General features: G+C 41.5%; 1 protein-coding gene across 2 annotated transcripts; it reads left to right on the top strand.

Moving 5' to 3' along the window:
• Positions 1 to 548: 548 nt before the first annotated feature.
• LOC105908979 (calpain-3-like) lies at positions 549 to 16170 on the top strand. Of its 2 annotated transcripts, XM_012837552.3 has the most exons (22): positions 549 to 1061; positions 6181 to 6250; positions 7504 to 7622; positions 8001 to 8134; positions 8380 to 8548; positions 8965 to 9048; positions 9129 to 9292; positions 9552 to 9712; positions 10045 to 10214; positions 10430 to 10441; positions 10786 to 10994; positions 11259 to 11295; positions 11655 to 11678; positions 12674 to 12703; positions 13227 to 13304; positions 13860 to 13917; positions 14043 to 14107; positions 14377 to 14445; positions 14677 to 14755; positions 15008 to 15124; positions 15302 to 15360; positions 15583 to 16170. In XM_012837552.3, the coding sequence occupies exons 1-22, from the start codon at positions 729 to 731 to the stop codon at positions 15607 to 15609; spliced, it is 2268 nt and encodes a 755-aa protein (XP_012693006.1). In that variant the 5' UTR covers positions 549 to 728; the 3' UTR covers positions 15610 to 16170. The 2 variants fall into 2 exon arrangements, with proteins under 2 accessions (XP_012693006.1, XP_031437623.1); XM_031581763.2 differs by lacking the exon at positions 12674 to 12703.

Genomic DNA, 16170 nt, shown 5'->3' with positions numbered 1-16170 from the left:
AACTGTTGAGTCATTACAGGAAAGAGTGCTTAAAAAAACAAAGCCTGTTGTCAGAAAAAAAGAGTTTGGTTAAGTCTGACACAAAGCCCAATTGTATCAATACAGCCCACATACAGCCACAGCCCTTTCTATGTATGTATGCCTAAACCAGATGAAATACACCATACATCTCGCATTCCTCTCCAAAGTCATTGAAGGCTATAGTGAGGGAGCCTGCCTGGCTACTTGAAGCTGTCTGTCTCCATCCTGTGTCCTACCAAGGTTAAATCTCTAGACATGACATTAGAATGCTTCCACCTAAAGTAGCCAATCCACACACTAGAAGCTGACAGAGGGGTTAAGAGGAGTAGAAGTGAATGACACCCCCTTCTCCCAGTGGCAGCACCACCACAACCTCACCACCTCCCACATCCCTTCTGAAGCTCCTTTACCAACACCACAGCCCAATGCTTCAAGAGGTCTATATATAGGCCTGTCAGATTTGTGTGTGTGTGTGTGAGAGAGAGAGAGAGAGAGAGAGAGAGAGAGAGAGAGAGAGAGAGAAAGAGAGAGAGAGAGGCAGAGAGAGAAAGAGTGTGTGTGACTACAGCACACAATATAGAGGACAGGGGAGGAGGAGTGGGAAGTAGCTAAGGAAGTTTCTCTCACTGTTCTTTGTCAATCTCATTTTGTGGTTAAAATTCCTTTTTTCTTTCTGCAACATTTCTCGTGACCCCTGGATATCAAATATGAAAGGGGCAAGGAGAGTAGAGAGGAGTTCGGAGAAGAGTAGAGAAAAAGAAAAAGTGATAACCAAAACTGTGAAACCAACTGAAGCGGCCCCATTGGTTGGGACCACGTTGGTGGCTACCACCTGCGGATCCCCTGGTAACACCTATTCCGCCATCTTGAGCCGCAATGAAGCTGTGAAGGATGCCAAACGGCTAAAAAACTTCCTGGAGCTCCGAGACAAGTACGTCCACAAGAAGGTGGTGTTTGAGGACCCTCTGTTCCCTGCTGACAACTCCTCACTCTTCTATAGCTGCGCACCTCCCCTTAATATTGAATGGAAACGCCCTTCGGTAAGTAAAAAAATAAAGATGAACACAGGGAAATATATTATGAGTTAGATATAAATGGCCTCTAGGTTCAGAGCCCACGTTTCACAGCCCACAAAAAATGACATCCTTGTCAGTTTTTGAAAAAAGTTTCCACAGTTTCCTTATGACAGGTTTATTTCTTGACCGAAGTCATAGGATATGTGAGAGGACCATTTTAGAACCTGGCCTATTATGTCTGGCTGTGGAACTTTGAATATTCAATTCAATTCAAGTGTTTTGTAGTGAATGTAGTGAAATGTAAAAGGGTCTACGCTTCACACTGTGCAAAAATAAAAATTAAATTAAATTAAATTAAATTAATTAAATAAATAAATAAAAATAAGGAAAGAGTGCTGAATTAAATAAATTGAGATCAAGTGTCTCACTGCCTGTGGGTAAAAACTCCTCCTAAGTCTCTCCACTGGAGATATATAGAATATGAAATAAGAGGTGAAATAATAACTGGCAAAACTCACTGACAAAAACAGAGCTGAAAGACAAGCACACAACATTGACAACTGTTCAAAACACTGATTTAAATATTCTCAAAAGGTATTCTCTGTTCATTATACATCATTGGTTCCAAATCTTCAATGATCAGCGTTGACAGGAATTCTCCATTTATGACATCACCACCGGTGGAATGCTTGTGGAGAGAGTAGAAGTGACTCTGCAGCAAGTCTGTTAGGGCATATCGCAGCTTTGTCACATTCTCAAATCTCAGGCAGCTGACCCACAGCACCAGGCAAAGCTCTACAAACAGCGCTCGGCATGAGCTAACAGCGGATCCCCTGGCGTGAGTCACTGAGCTCGCTGCCGGAGAGCATCAGCCTCTTGCCAAAGGGGTTGGTTTTATAGATCCGCAACACATGCCCTCTAAAGCCAGCACTTGTTTATACTGTATATATATATATATATATATATATATATATATATTCTTATGAGAAGATGTTTTTACGCCTTGTTCTGTGAGGGAGAAGGAAATAAGACTCTATTTTGGATTTACCACCTCAAGTTTATGGAAATGAAATATGAGATCTACTTCTTACAAGCAAAAGACACACAGAAAAGTTGAACTCTGAAATAAAAAGAACCCTGTGCCAATATCGCTCTAATGGCAACGAACTCTTGAACTTTACTTATTGGCTAATTAGACCTCTGAACTGAGCGTCTTTCAGAATTGGTCCAGCTGCTCGGTGGCCTCAGTCAAGGATCTGACACTGCCTACCCATGGTCCCCCAGGGCACCCCATGTGATGTGAATGAGGGCCAGTTCATGAGAGGTATGGAAAACAGGGGGTGACTCAGTTCGCCGGAATTGCTGAACTTTAGTTTTGGCATTTGCCTGTCTAAACTGGAACAACATGAGATGAGATTCACCCTGTATCACCCATCCTGTGCTGTCCTAATTAGTTATGTTTTCACTGCGTGATTCTCGTTACCTGTTGCCACTGCATCACAATGTTCTACAATAGACTTTCCCAATAGATTGTATATCACATTTAACGCATTGCAAACCAAATTGATCTCTACCTCTCTATGAATGGCTTTTGAGGACATTTGGATGCAATAGACGAAAAGTTATTACTGGTTCACATACATTGCACATACATAGATATCCATAAATATTTCATGTCACCAAGGTATACTAATACCTTGACTTGGGCTAAACGTAAGAGTTGAAATGGCTTAGACATCTGGCATGGGGAGTGACTTTACATTGGTCGTGTTACAGATAAGTTCACACAAGACACCGCAACACCCACTGGAAATGGGATTAAGGGAAAATATGGATCACAGAGAGCGAAAGACCTATACATGGTAAATGGCAATGCTTTTGATGTCGATAAACTTTAATGGGGTTTCATGAAATACATCTCAATACTTTGGCATGAGTATAAGGAGGTCAGGTAAGTCTTTCAACCTTCACAAAAAGTAGAAGGTCCAAGAAGGTCCATGATTTTTAGTTGAGTAAAATATCCTTGGCCAGTGCATATAATAAAAAATTACAAATTTGGGGGGAAAGTCTCACTCCAACCCATAAGCTTACCAAACGCCCTATTTGATCTTTTTCTGGGATGAAACTGGGGAAAGAGGAGAGGTTGACGTTTCTCTGGACGGATGTCAAGTAGCTAAGCCAATATGTTCAACCTTCTGTGTTGGCTGTGAAACTGCATCCAGTTCAGATGACCAAAGTCAATATTACTTTACCAGATGGTCACACAGGATTTTCTCACACCTATTTTCTTCATGAAACACCCCCTACTAAGCCAGTGGGAATAGTTATTCAAATAATACAATTAAAGAAGGGACAATATTATGCATTTGTGTCATTAAAGTTCATTTGATCATTTGATCACGTCTGGAATAACTGAGTCATAATTTACCACAGGAGTGTCCCATGGCTAGAGCATGGTTGGTGGCCCAGGGGGTCCTTTTGTTGTCTCACTTTAACAAGTTGTCTGTCATAGCATGATCCCAACCATGGTCATGTTACAACAGTTTATCACCAGGGATGGTGAAACATCTTCTGTCGGTTCCTGTTCACTATTCTCATGAACACATAGGCTGCTCTCACTGCACTGTTGTTTTCTGTCAGTCTGATTTATTTTCTTTCAATTACAGTCAGGTCTGGATATTGCTTATTTTCCCAGCTGTTTACAAATGTTAACATTAACAACAATGACCAGCACAAAGACACATTTAACATAATGTGCAATCAACAACTGGCCATGGACCCACCCTCCAGTGACAGTTTGATAGCCAAATACTCTATCCATGCGAAGTCATGCCCTTGTATGTATTCAATAGTCTTGCACTCAGAGGCTGCAATAAATGAAACCTCATAAAGATTAATCCACTGGCCAGGAAGGGCATGCGGGTCATTAAAAGTACCAGCTGTCAGTGCTTGGAGGTCTGCAAAATACATCTTCATTGTGGCCGATCACTTTCAAAAAGCTGTGGCAAGCTATAGAAGACACTACTATTTTTTGATGGGCTTCAGTCATGAGACTCCACACAAATAACTTTACAAGAAACAGCAAGGGTCGACAATTCCATATGTGACAGAATTATCTGTTACCATTAATTAAGAGAACAATATTGACATATATATTGTTCAATAAAATAATTGATCATACAAGGAACCAGCCAAGCATAAAACCTAACCGCAGAGTCTTAAAAGCTTTGCTGGAGATGAAATATTGGAAATCTTAGGACGACTGTAAATTATATAGGTGGTAGTTTATGTCATCTCTGATTTATGGTCACAATTTTCAGGGTTTAAATCTGTCATCTGCAGTAGAACCCATGTTGTGGTTTCACGGAGGGGTTCATAATGGTGGTATGTCTTTTGCCCTTCAAATATAAACTCCTCAAAATAAGTTCGGAAACGTTATTTCGGTCGATTATTCCTCCCCTTTAATAATACCAATTGGTATTGTATTTTATATCGTTGGAAAGCCTGATTAGTCGCCAAAATCCCCTGCAATATTCTTCTGTTGGTATTCACTCTCGTTTTGAGTTGCTTGGTGGATTGGATGATTGCACTCTCTCACAGTAATAAGGAAAAAACAACACATTTTGGCCATTTTTACACTTTATTAATTTTACACTGTCAGGGACCTCAGTAGCGTGTGGAAGATCCATACGCAGCCACAACAGCTTGGCACCTCTTCCTCATGCTGGTCTCCAGCCTGGTCACACACTGCTGTGGGATGGCATCCCATTCCTCAACCAGGATTTGTCGCAAGTCAGCCAACATGGTTGCGTTGGTCACTCTGACACGTACAGCACGCCCAAGCTGATCCCAAATTCTGGAGGTACTCTGTGATGATCCTGCCTCTGTGGGGGCGAGCGTTGTCATCCTGGAGGATGGAGTTAGGTCCCAGATTCTGGAGATATGGGATCGCCACTGGCTCCAGAATCTCATTCCGATATCTCACTGAATACCAACAGAAGAATATTGCAGGGGATTTTGGCAAATCTTTTTGGCCCGCTACCCACACGGTTAGCTGTGTTGCTCATTCCACGAATGCACGATCCTTACAAGTACTGTACCTCGTTGTAAAGGTGACTAATCAGGCTTTCCAACGATATAAAATACAATACCAATAGGTGTTATTAAAGGGGAGTAATAATCGACCGAAATAACGTTTCTTTTTTTGAGGAGTTTACATTGTTTACATGACTGGGATGACTGGGCGCAGTCCAAATTTCAACTTTCAGCTTCTGTTTCTCTTTTTTGACGAGATGTGTGTATTCAATTGCATTTGGCCATATCAGACACTTATAACAAGTTATTTCAACCCAACAAAAGCCTTTTAACCTACCATGATTATAACGATGCAGTTCCCACATGGAACATCATTGAGAGTAATCATCAGCAGTTTTGCTAAGCTAATCAGCTACACAGCTATCAGCTATCACTGCACTTTAAAGCAGTGGTCTGAGGAATCACATACTCTCCAAACTGACCCATGTGGCCTTGGTCCTATAGCGCAGGTTTTATTGAATGGGGCTGCAATGTGCAGGTAATGTGTCAAGTTCCATGCAAGCAGTGATAATGACTAGATAACCTCACTGGGCAGGACAGTCTGCCAAAAGATTCTATGTGCGATGTGTGCATCCATTTGGTCATGTAATCCTTCAAAATTGTCACCAAATTCACATCCATGTATTATCTGTCATAACACTTAAAATAGTTGTTTATAGCAGATTCTACATTCTACGTGTGTTGCTTTAAGTGTTGGTCTGAGTGTTGGTAAGAGTGGTGGTCTGAAGGGGCATGCTGGCATGCTGGCAGATTTCCTCATGTTCTGTCACCAGTTTTAGGGAAGGACACGGCCAGACTAACGCTAGCTAGTCCTCAACACTTTTCTGTAACACATTAATGTTGGCTAAATGTTTTACTCCAAAAAGCTACAAATGTCATGGTTTCATAATAATAATAATAATAATAATAATAATAATAATAATAATAATAATAATAATTCATTACAGCCACTTTCAGGATTGAGACAAATTTTAGACTGAAAAACAACACCTCTGGCCTTAAAATCAGATTATAGAGCTGTACTTTTCTTTGTGATTGCATCAAACAGGAAATCTGTGATAATCCCAAATTCATCATTGATGGAGCAAACAGAACTGACATCTGCCAAGGAGACCTTGGTAAGATTCAGTCGTTAAGCACTAATGTGGTGAGGATTTCACATTCTGAACCAATTTCAATGTACAATATTTAAAAGTGAAAAGATATGTCATGTGATGAAAAAAGAAAGAGACATAATAAGAGAGAAAGGTGGACAATATGACAGGCAAAGGAAAGAGGGCAGGGAAAGACAAAGTGGATGAAATGGAGGGAAGGAATGGAATGCACATGTGAAAGAGTGAGAAAAGGAAAGCAGCAGCAGAAAGTTAGAGCGAGTGAACAGAAAAAGTGAGAAAGGGACAGATGGGTCAGAGTGAGTGGAGGTAAGTTGGAGGGGGGAGGGGTTTGGCATTGATGGACAGGTCCACATGAGCCTGAAAAGCTGGACCCGGATCAATCAATGTCCCTCTGAAACTCCTCTTGAGCTGAGCACCAGGTGGCAGGACTGAGGAGTGACATTTTGGCTCTCCCAGATGGATCAGACTCAGTGGCCTGACAACTCTGGCAAGTCTGAGGCTACACAGCAAAGTGGAGGGGGGGGGGGGGGGTAACAGCAACACCAGAGCAGCTGGTGACTCATTGCTCATTCTCGGATCAGTTGGGAGTAAGGAGAGGACGTGTTGCGAGCTGATGCACACCAGAACACACACACCTGTCCCAGGACTTTAAAGCCTTCACAGTTTACTATCATTACTCCACAAAATGCTTTTAGGAGCTGAGACTGGCCACAATCACATCACATCCGATTGTTGCACTGCATGTGACAGATCTCATTTTGTTCCTAATCAGGGTTGGCACAAACACCAGATTTGTTCTGAATTATCTTCCAAATGAGTGCATATCCTTTTCATTAAATGCAGATGCAGGGACTTTCAGTATACTTTTACAGGTTTGCCCATATTGTTTAAAGATGAGACGTGTCATTTGGGAGCAGTTAAGACAGAATAATTTAGCTTGGGCAGAAAGACAGACCAGGGCCTAAGATGTGAAACCAATTAAACCTAGCACCAGCTTGTCATCAGGAGAATACAGTCAGCCTCAACAATCGAAACCCACTGTTGGTCTTGAAATAGGAGGATGTGAACACTTGCACCCCTATCCCTAGTGATGCTAATGTTTGAGAAAATTAAACTTTATACCACTTAGGTCTTTATGTAACAGAAACCTGTGCATTGTGTCTGGGATGCAACGTGGATTCTACAGAGAAGAATTCACAGAGCCTTTCTTTTCTGTTGCAGGTAAAGCACTGTTAACTTCCTTTCCCCTTCTACAGGTGACTGTTGGCTCCTAGCAGCCATCGCTTGCTTGACACTGAATGAGAAACTGCTGTACAGGGTCATCCCACCAAATCAGAGCTTCACTGACAACTATGCTGGCATCTTCCACTTCCAGGTGTCCTATTTTAATCTTTAGTTATTTTCTGAATCTTTACACCATGAACATGTTTCATAGCTTGGTGAGTGGTAGTAATTGTTTGGTATAATCTTCAGTTTTGTCTGCAACTGTCCATAAATATGTCCATAAATATGTGCTCTGTCCATAAATGTGTGCTTTGCTATTTCAAGTGCATGTTTTGAGTTACAAGAGTGCAAGTAGCTATTTTTATATTAGCGATTGCATTGGTCATTTGTATATTGTTCTGCACAATATGATTCAATGCTCTGTAAGGTGTCCTATTGTAATAACAATACAGTTATTTTCTGAATCTTTACACTATGAACATGCTTCATAGCTTGGTGAGTGGTAGTAGTTGTTTGGTGTAATGTTCAGATCTGGCGGTATGGGGAATGGATGGACGTTGTGGTGGATGACCGGCTCCCAACATGCAACAACCAGCTGGCCTTTACAAGGTCTGGGAAGAAGAATGAGTTCTGGAGTGCTCTCCTGGAGAAAGCTTATGCCAAGTGAGTGAACCCAGGCTTACATTTTCTTTTCTACACAGATATTGTATAATTTGTGATTTTTATGCGTCTGCGTTTTATATTCCGTATCCTTTTCAGTAGATCCTCATAAATGTAATCAAGATAAATTTTTTAGCTTGATGATCCCATAAAAGGAGTATAAAAAACTTTATTTCCCCACTATCAACATCAGTATAGAGAAGAATACTTCTCTACTGCCACACCTTTACCTGTCTCTCTGCCACCAGACTCCATGGCTCCTATGAGGCCCTCAAAGGAGGGAACGCACTTGAGGCCATGGAGGACTTCACTGGGGGCGTAACGGAGTTCTTTGAGGTCGAGGAGGCGCCCAAGGAGTTATTCAGAATCATGAGGAAAGCCCTGGAGAGAGGCTCCCTCATGGGCAGCTCCATAGATGTGAGTCTCTCTAGAACACTTCAAAAAATGATAGTGTGCAAGCTCAGTGTACTACAAGACAAAGTATATAGAAAAATGATCACAGATCAGATGTAATATCTGATCTATACCTTCCAATTCATCCACTTTAACATCCAAATGTGTACAATGAGATAGAAATAGCCAAAAACAAAGTGTGCATACTTACACATACACATAGCTCATAACGTTGATATAATGTTTAATACCTGGATGCTAAACCTGGGTTAGCTTGAATAACTAATCAGTTAATTTCTAACAACTTCAAACCTTTACAATATGCACCCTAAATGTTGCCTGTACGCAAATGTTTTACATTTTTATTTTATCCAGTGTTTTTTTCCTATCTCTCTCTCTCTTCTGTGCCACTTGTCTTTGCCTTGATTATTTTTTCTCAGAAAGTAGTCTCAAGAGAACAAACAACCAAAACCTCCACAGGCTTAGTGAAAGGACATGCCTACTCCATCACTGCTGTTGAAGAGGTGAGAGTTTTGTGTGGCCGATAAATTTGCTTCATCAGCGTCCATTTGTGTTTAACACACAGTCATGTTTGGCTTCTAAGGGGGCCCAGAAGGACTTGAAAGACACCCGGATTCGTCTGGTGCGTCTGCGTGACCCCTGGGGCATATCCGCCTCCCCCACCTGTGTGTCCAACAACTGGACATCCCTGGTGCACTCCGACCAGGACAAAAAGAGGCTAATGCCCATCGAGGGGGGCGAGTTTTGGTACTAGGCTGCTTCTGTAATCCCTCAGGACACTTTGGACAGCAAACAATATCTGATTTTCAGTGTCTTTGTGCTCTTTAGTGTTAAATACCAATTAAGGCAATCACACACTTACACAATTAGAAGATGATGTTGGATCTCAGATTAACCTACTTGACCAAGAACCCTCATGATCACAGACCTTCATTTTTGTTGATTTCAGTTTTAACTAGTCTAAGTCATGTTTACCATCTCTCTCCATCTCTCTCTCTCCTTTTAGGCTGTCTTTTCAGAACTTCCTTGATAATTTCACCAAGCTGGAGATCTGTAATTTAACCCCTGACACTCTTAAGGATGACGGCACCAGTAACTGGACAGTGACCGTTAACGAGGGCCGCTGGGTGAAGGGCTGCTCTGCTGGAGGCTGCAGGAACTTCCCAGGTGAGGTCTGGTACACATACAGTCTGTTTTATTTGTGGATGTTTATGTAACTTAATAAGCCAATTTATTCTGCCATGCCTTTACCTTTGTCAGTATAATAAATCTATAATATGTAAATATATCCTCATTCTTGATGTATAGCCCTACACTAATGAAGTACTGTGTAGTATTGTGTTGTGTTGTGTTTTGTATAATCAAAATGGTAACCTAATTGTACCACTGAGGGTACAGCGAGGGTCTACCTCCGTGACTACAAAGTTCTACCACCATGACCTTATCCTTAAGCTCATTTTTCATTTTTGACAGAAGTATACCCCTACTGTTTTCCACAGATACTTTCTGGACGAATCCTCAGTACCGCATCTGTCTCCTGGAGGAGGACGATGAACAGGAGGATGAACAGAGGGGCTGCACTGTGGTCATAGCCCTGATGCAGAAGGGCAGACGGAAAGAGCGCCACATGGGGGCGGTCCTCCACACCATCGGCTTCTTCGTCTACGAGGTGCCTACTGTTAAACATAGCATTCTGAGCCCACACATATCCCACTTTAAAGGCGCATACAATTTGATCAGCATAGGCCACCAATGACATCATTCATCATCATTTATGATTCATTTGTGCAGTTCAGTTGTTCCCTGTCTATTTTTAGTATTTGATGTATCTGATTATGTGGTTAATTATTATTATATATATTTGTTATCCCGCTTTTTATTCAGGTTCCAAAGGAGGTAAGCCTACCAACATCAGATTCATGATGAGGCCCTGATGAGGCCCTGAGGCCCATATTCTCTCAAAGGTGTTTCAGACATTTTAGCATGTTCATGAGTTGTTGCATAAATAAAAGACTTGCATTAGTCTGGGAGCATCCCTACGCCACTGAGGGTTATTTCAGTGGCTCGGTAGTGAACTTAAGTGCCATATGTCGTGAGTGCGTACTTTGTTGTCAAATTGAACTAATTCGTTTTTGCACTTTCATCCTACCCCACTCTTTATCCTTTCTCTTGTGTGATTTCCACCATTCTTCTCCATCTGTCTTTATCGGTCTGTGGTGTTCTGATGACCTTTGACCCAGCTCCATGGCAGCAATAAGCCGCTGTCCACAGACTTCTTCCTGTACAACAGCTCAGCGGCGCGCAGCAAGTCCTACGTCAACCTCAGGGAGGTGACTGAGCGTGTGCGCCTGATGCCAGGCGAGTACGTCATCGTGCCCTCGACCTTTGACCCTCACAAGGAGAGCGAGTTCATTTTGAGAATCTTCACAGAAAAAAAGAGCACATCAGAGTGAGTGACAGAGGGGGGGTGGGGGTGTTTATACATTTAAACATGATTTATACATGTATTCCATATTTATGTAGGATATTAAAAATAGATTGGTGAAAATGGATTGGTCCCCTGCTTGTAAAGGTTTAGAAGGTTTTGTGAGTTCATTGATAATTTCCGTGTATTTATGTGTGGTAATGACTGTATCTTTTGAGGGCAAATCTCCTGGCCCTCTGTGTGTCTTTAAGAGGGGACTGACAGCAGATTTGTGCTCTTCTTCTCCAGGGTGATCGAGGGAACGATCGAGGCTGATGAGCCAGAGGTACGTCTCCTGACATGTTTCTCCTCGTGTGTCTGTCCCGCGGCTATAGGTCCACACTGTGTAGCTACTTGGTGGAAAAGAGAAAGTTTCTAGGTCATCGTCTAAAGTTGATTTTGGGACTCAGCCATGTGCTTCTTTCATACAGTTGAAATAGTTGATGGTATCTCCACAAAAGAGGTTTTTTGTTCACAGGAATCAGTTTAAGTGTATTTTAAAGTGACATTGTTCTGGTGATTCTGCCTATAGGTGTTTTGTCAGCAGATTTGATGTCCATTAAGTAGTGTCATCTCTTTAAGCGCAGGCGAAAGTGACAAGTCTCAGATCTCAGGTGAAATTATTATTCCTCTCTCCATTCACAGGAATACAAGAAGAAGAAACTGAAGGTATGATTTGAACAGGTTGGACAGAGATTTTAGCGTTTGGGTGTTCTTGGGTGTTCTGGAAATATGTACTACTTGTAATTATTGTATTTGTATGGACTCATTTTGGACTAATCATGACCCGAAATCTGTTTGTTAATGTAATGCTTACGTCTTCAGGGGAAACTACAACCCGAGCCACATATATTATCACACATGATTTTATATATATATATATATATAAATATACGTATATATATATATATATATACACAGAGCACACTTTCAGTAACACTTATGGATATCAAAGTGTTTATAGATATGCGGGAACGATATGTGAGAATAAATCAGATTGCAGTTCCATAGCATTTCATGTGTTTATTTGTTTTACTGTCAGGAGATCCTTATCTATGGCAACACTTTCTATGTAAACATGTAGCACGTACCTTTAGTGCTGCCAAGACACATATTTGTATGTACAGTACACACTATACACAAGGTGCATCCCCTGGACATAAATAGACACCACTCACACACAATTACTGCTAAGGCTGTTAAAAGGTCAAATTATCCCATGTGAGATTTGATAGCAGCTGAACTGTGCTCAGAGTAATACTTACTCTTCACAGCGCCATCCTGTGGTTGGAGACAGACAGGCATATCGCACCTGGCTTGGAGTTTGTTTTTCTTTTCGCATCAAGTCAGTATAGATACAAAAACGTTTGATTAAAAAAATGGAAGAATAACAACAGTGAGAAATTAATCGTTATGCCTAATGGAAATTCCAAATTGAATGTTTCCGTGATGTGAAATATCTCATGTATAAAATATATGGCACAATGATAAAAGTGTTTAGTTGTGAACTGGTACACCAAAGATGCGCTATCGTCTTAGACACTGTAGAAGCATGACTTAGAACTGCTGTTCACTCAGTTCTGTAGCAAAATGTCTGTCATCTGACACCAACATGAACCTTTTTCAAGTCTTCGATTTAATTTGATTCCTCTTTAATCCAACAGCCAGAAACTGAGCAGAAAAAGAAAGTCAAGGTAGCTGCATGCAATTCTGTGGCATGGACAAGCGTATCTGCAGTATAGCGTGATACACGCTAACATTTTAAACACGCTTATAAATGTACTGCCAGCAGACTGCCATCATGGTGTCTTTGTGCTGGGGAAAATGAAAACAGCTATTACAAACAGAAGCTATATGTATGGTAATAATCTTTTGTTTTGCAAAGTAATATGGGATTTATATAAGACAGGATTGCTCAAACCCGTATTTGAATTAAGAGTGCTTTTCTGCAGCCAGCTTTATATCTTTTGAGAGCAAAACAAAGCATTGTGTATTATTACAGTGTGCCATACAGCTAGCTGAAAAGGGCAGTGGCTTTTTGGTCTGGCCTATGTGCTTATCGTATGCACTGCATGTTATATCTGTCCCTCTCTTCTCCATCCTGTCACGTTCATTCTTGCTCTGTCCTGTCATTCCTATCTGTTCATTCATCCTTTCCATTTATTTCATTCACCTATCACCTCCATCATCATATCCTTCCTCATCTTCCTCATGTAGCCAGGCGAACCTGAGGAGGAACAGGAGACTGAAGAGGAAAAGCAGTTCAGGCTGATCTACCAGCAGATTGCTGGGGAGGTAAGCTTGGTCTGTGTGTGTGTGTGTGTGTGTGTGTGTGTGTGTGTGTGTGTGTCCGTGTTTCTATATCCATAGCAATTAACCCATGCTTTAAATGGTAAGGACATTTGACATGTTCTACAGATGGTAACACTGGCGCATAGCAACAACAACAGAAACACAACACTTCCTCAGCCCAGTCGCTGTAGTTCCATACTACACTTCCTCAGCCCAGTCGCTGTAGTTCCATACTACACTTACTCAGCCCAGTCCCTGTAGTTCCATACTACACTTACTCAGCCCAGTCCCTGTAGTTCCATACTCCTCTTACTCAGCCCAGTCTCTGTAGTTTCATACTCCACTTACATGCTCCTCATGCTCTGCATGTTCACATGCTGTGAGGTGTATATTTACAAGGCTACTACTACGTGTATTTACACCAAAGTGAACATACCCCCCCCCCCCCTCCCCTAACAGCTCTACTCTCTCTCTCTCTCTCTCTCTCTCTTTCTCTCTGATATTTTCCTTGCTCTCTTACCATCTCTACTGCCCCCTGTTGGCTCGATTTCTTTGAAGGACATGGAGATTTGTGCCAATGAGCTCAGAAGTGTCTTGAACAAGGTGGTGGCTAAACGTGAGTAGCCGGTTCTAGCCACAGTCACACTCTGAGCCCTGAGAAAGTCAGTCAGCACAGCTATAAACATCGCTTATTTATCTGATATGCTAACTATGTTCTATTCCATTTCCCTCATCGTGTAGACATTGAACTGAAGACAGTGGAGTTTAGCTTGGAAAGCTGCAGGAGCATGATTGCACTAATGGATGTATCCTTCAAAATTTGTAATGAGATGGAAAGACTAAAATGTTAGCCAGTAGAGTTCTTCTAGAATGGTCTCTCATTTCACATGTAGCCACAAGTAAAGGTAAACATGTCAGGAATGAAGTCCATTTTACTGTCAGGAGGTGTTCAGAACATTCCGGAAGTTAACAGATAATTTTATATAATTTAATAATCCTTCCTACTGTGGTCTTTAGAGTTGTGGTGTGTGTAATTTTTCAGGGATGTGTTTTACTTCTTTAACGGTCCTCTCAGACTGATGGCAGTGGCAACCTCAACTTGCAGGAGTTCAAACACCTGTGGAAAAAGATCAAAGAGTGGCAGGTAGCCAACAGAGAGCCAGCCCCTCTTTGTGTGACCTCATTCACTCTTATGACACAGATGTTTTTGTGTACCTCTGTCCAAAAACAAGGGGTTTGATGGTGGTGCTGCTTAGAGTATGGACTACCTCAGTCAAAAATCTACACTACACTTATGTAAACAAAACAAAGATAAACACAAGTAGCATCTGACACTCCGGTGAGGTCCATGCCCTGTGCTGTTGTTGTTTTGCAGGTGATCTTCAAGCGCTACGACTCTGATAGCTCTGGCACCATTAAGAGTAATGAGATGAGGAACGCTGTGGAAGATGCAGGTCAGACTGATTCAAAGGGGAGTTTTTCTCTCTCAGTTAAACTCTATGAGTCATGAGCTTGCTCTAACGTCCTATGAAGCGCACCCATCATTCGGATATGCCCTTGCTCACATCATATACCCAAAGTTATATATGTACACATGTCTGTAGGTCCCCTGTAGGGGTTAAGGGCCCAATGAGGGAAAATCATGAAAAGTCTGTCAAAGACTTTTCTCACACTAATGTTTCTGTTTTGTCTCTTGCTCCCCTAAGGTTTCCACCTCAATAACCAGCTATATAATATTATAGCCATGCGTTACGCTGATGAGAACATGGAGCTGGACTTCGACAGTTACATCTGCTGTCTAGTGCGGTTAGAGGGGATGTTCCGTACGTACTCCCTCCACTGTCCACTGACTGCTTTCAAAAAAGGAGAATCTATTTTTTTATTTTATTTTATGACCAGCCTAAATGTTCGGCATTGGTTCATTGTGTTGTTATGTGCATATTTAACGTTACTGTTTTTTTTTGTGGTGTTATGGCAAATAATTGTTGTTTTTTCTACAGGAACATTTAAGGCCTTTGACAAAGATGGTGAAGGCATGATAAAGCTCAGTGTTCTTGAGGTAAGACTCATGGAAACTTGAGGCATGATCAATGAGTTTTCTCTAAATATAATTGGTCCATATGTGCCCTCTCTCCTGCCTGTAATTTAACTTTTTTTAATTCTTTTCCACACCAAACATACACACACACACACACACACACACACACACACACACACACACACACACATACACACACACACACACACACACACACACACACACAATCACATCTCTTTCTAGTGGCTCCAACTGACAATGTATGCATAAGCCAAGAGGAGTGACTCTACGTGGGCTTTTTTCCACTAATGGTGCAAAGAAATGGAAATTTTCTCTAACCTCAAACATGACCAAAGTGGGTCTGCATGAGACCCAGAGGGTGTCCATGCCATTAGACATCTGCACAGTACTGTAAAGTCTCAGGAAGGAGTTATAGTCAGGTTCCCTCTGGTCATTTGTCTGCCATGTGTGAAGCAAGGACTGGCTGTTTATTTTTAGGGCTGCTTATGGTTTGAAATGCTACAACAGTGTACAGGTTGGGTCACTGCCTTCTGTACACTGACCAGCTGCAAGGAGTTTTGTTTTTGCCACTTTTCTTCATAACAATAACTTCTTATGAAAGTATCATGTTCTTATTAATGTCTTGATACTGATGTGACCTGTAAATGTGAGGTATGATGCATTATGCCACTGAATACACACCATCTATTTATACGTTTGTTTGTTTGTCTCTGCTTTAAATGAATACTACACCGTAAAATTCACAAATAGAATCCCTTTAATAAATCATCAACCTTCCTCTAGAGCCATAATAAGGGGGTATACCAAGCC

The sequence above is a fragment of the Clupea harengus genome, chromosome 15 (assembly GCF_900700415.2).
Source record: "Clupea harengus chromosome 15, Ch_v2.0.2, whole genome shotgun sequence".
NCBI lineage: Eukaryota > Metazoa > Chordata > Actinopteri > Clupeiformes > Clupeidae > Clupea > Clupea harengus.
Note: the sequence above shows the minus strand (reverse complement) of the source record. Positions and strands in the feature narration are given on the sequence as shown.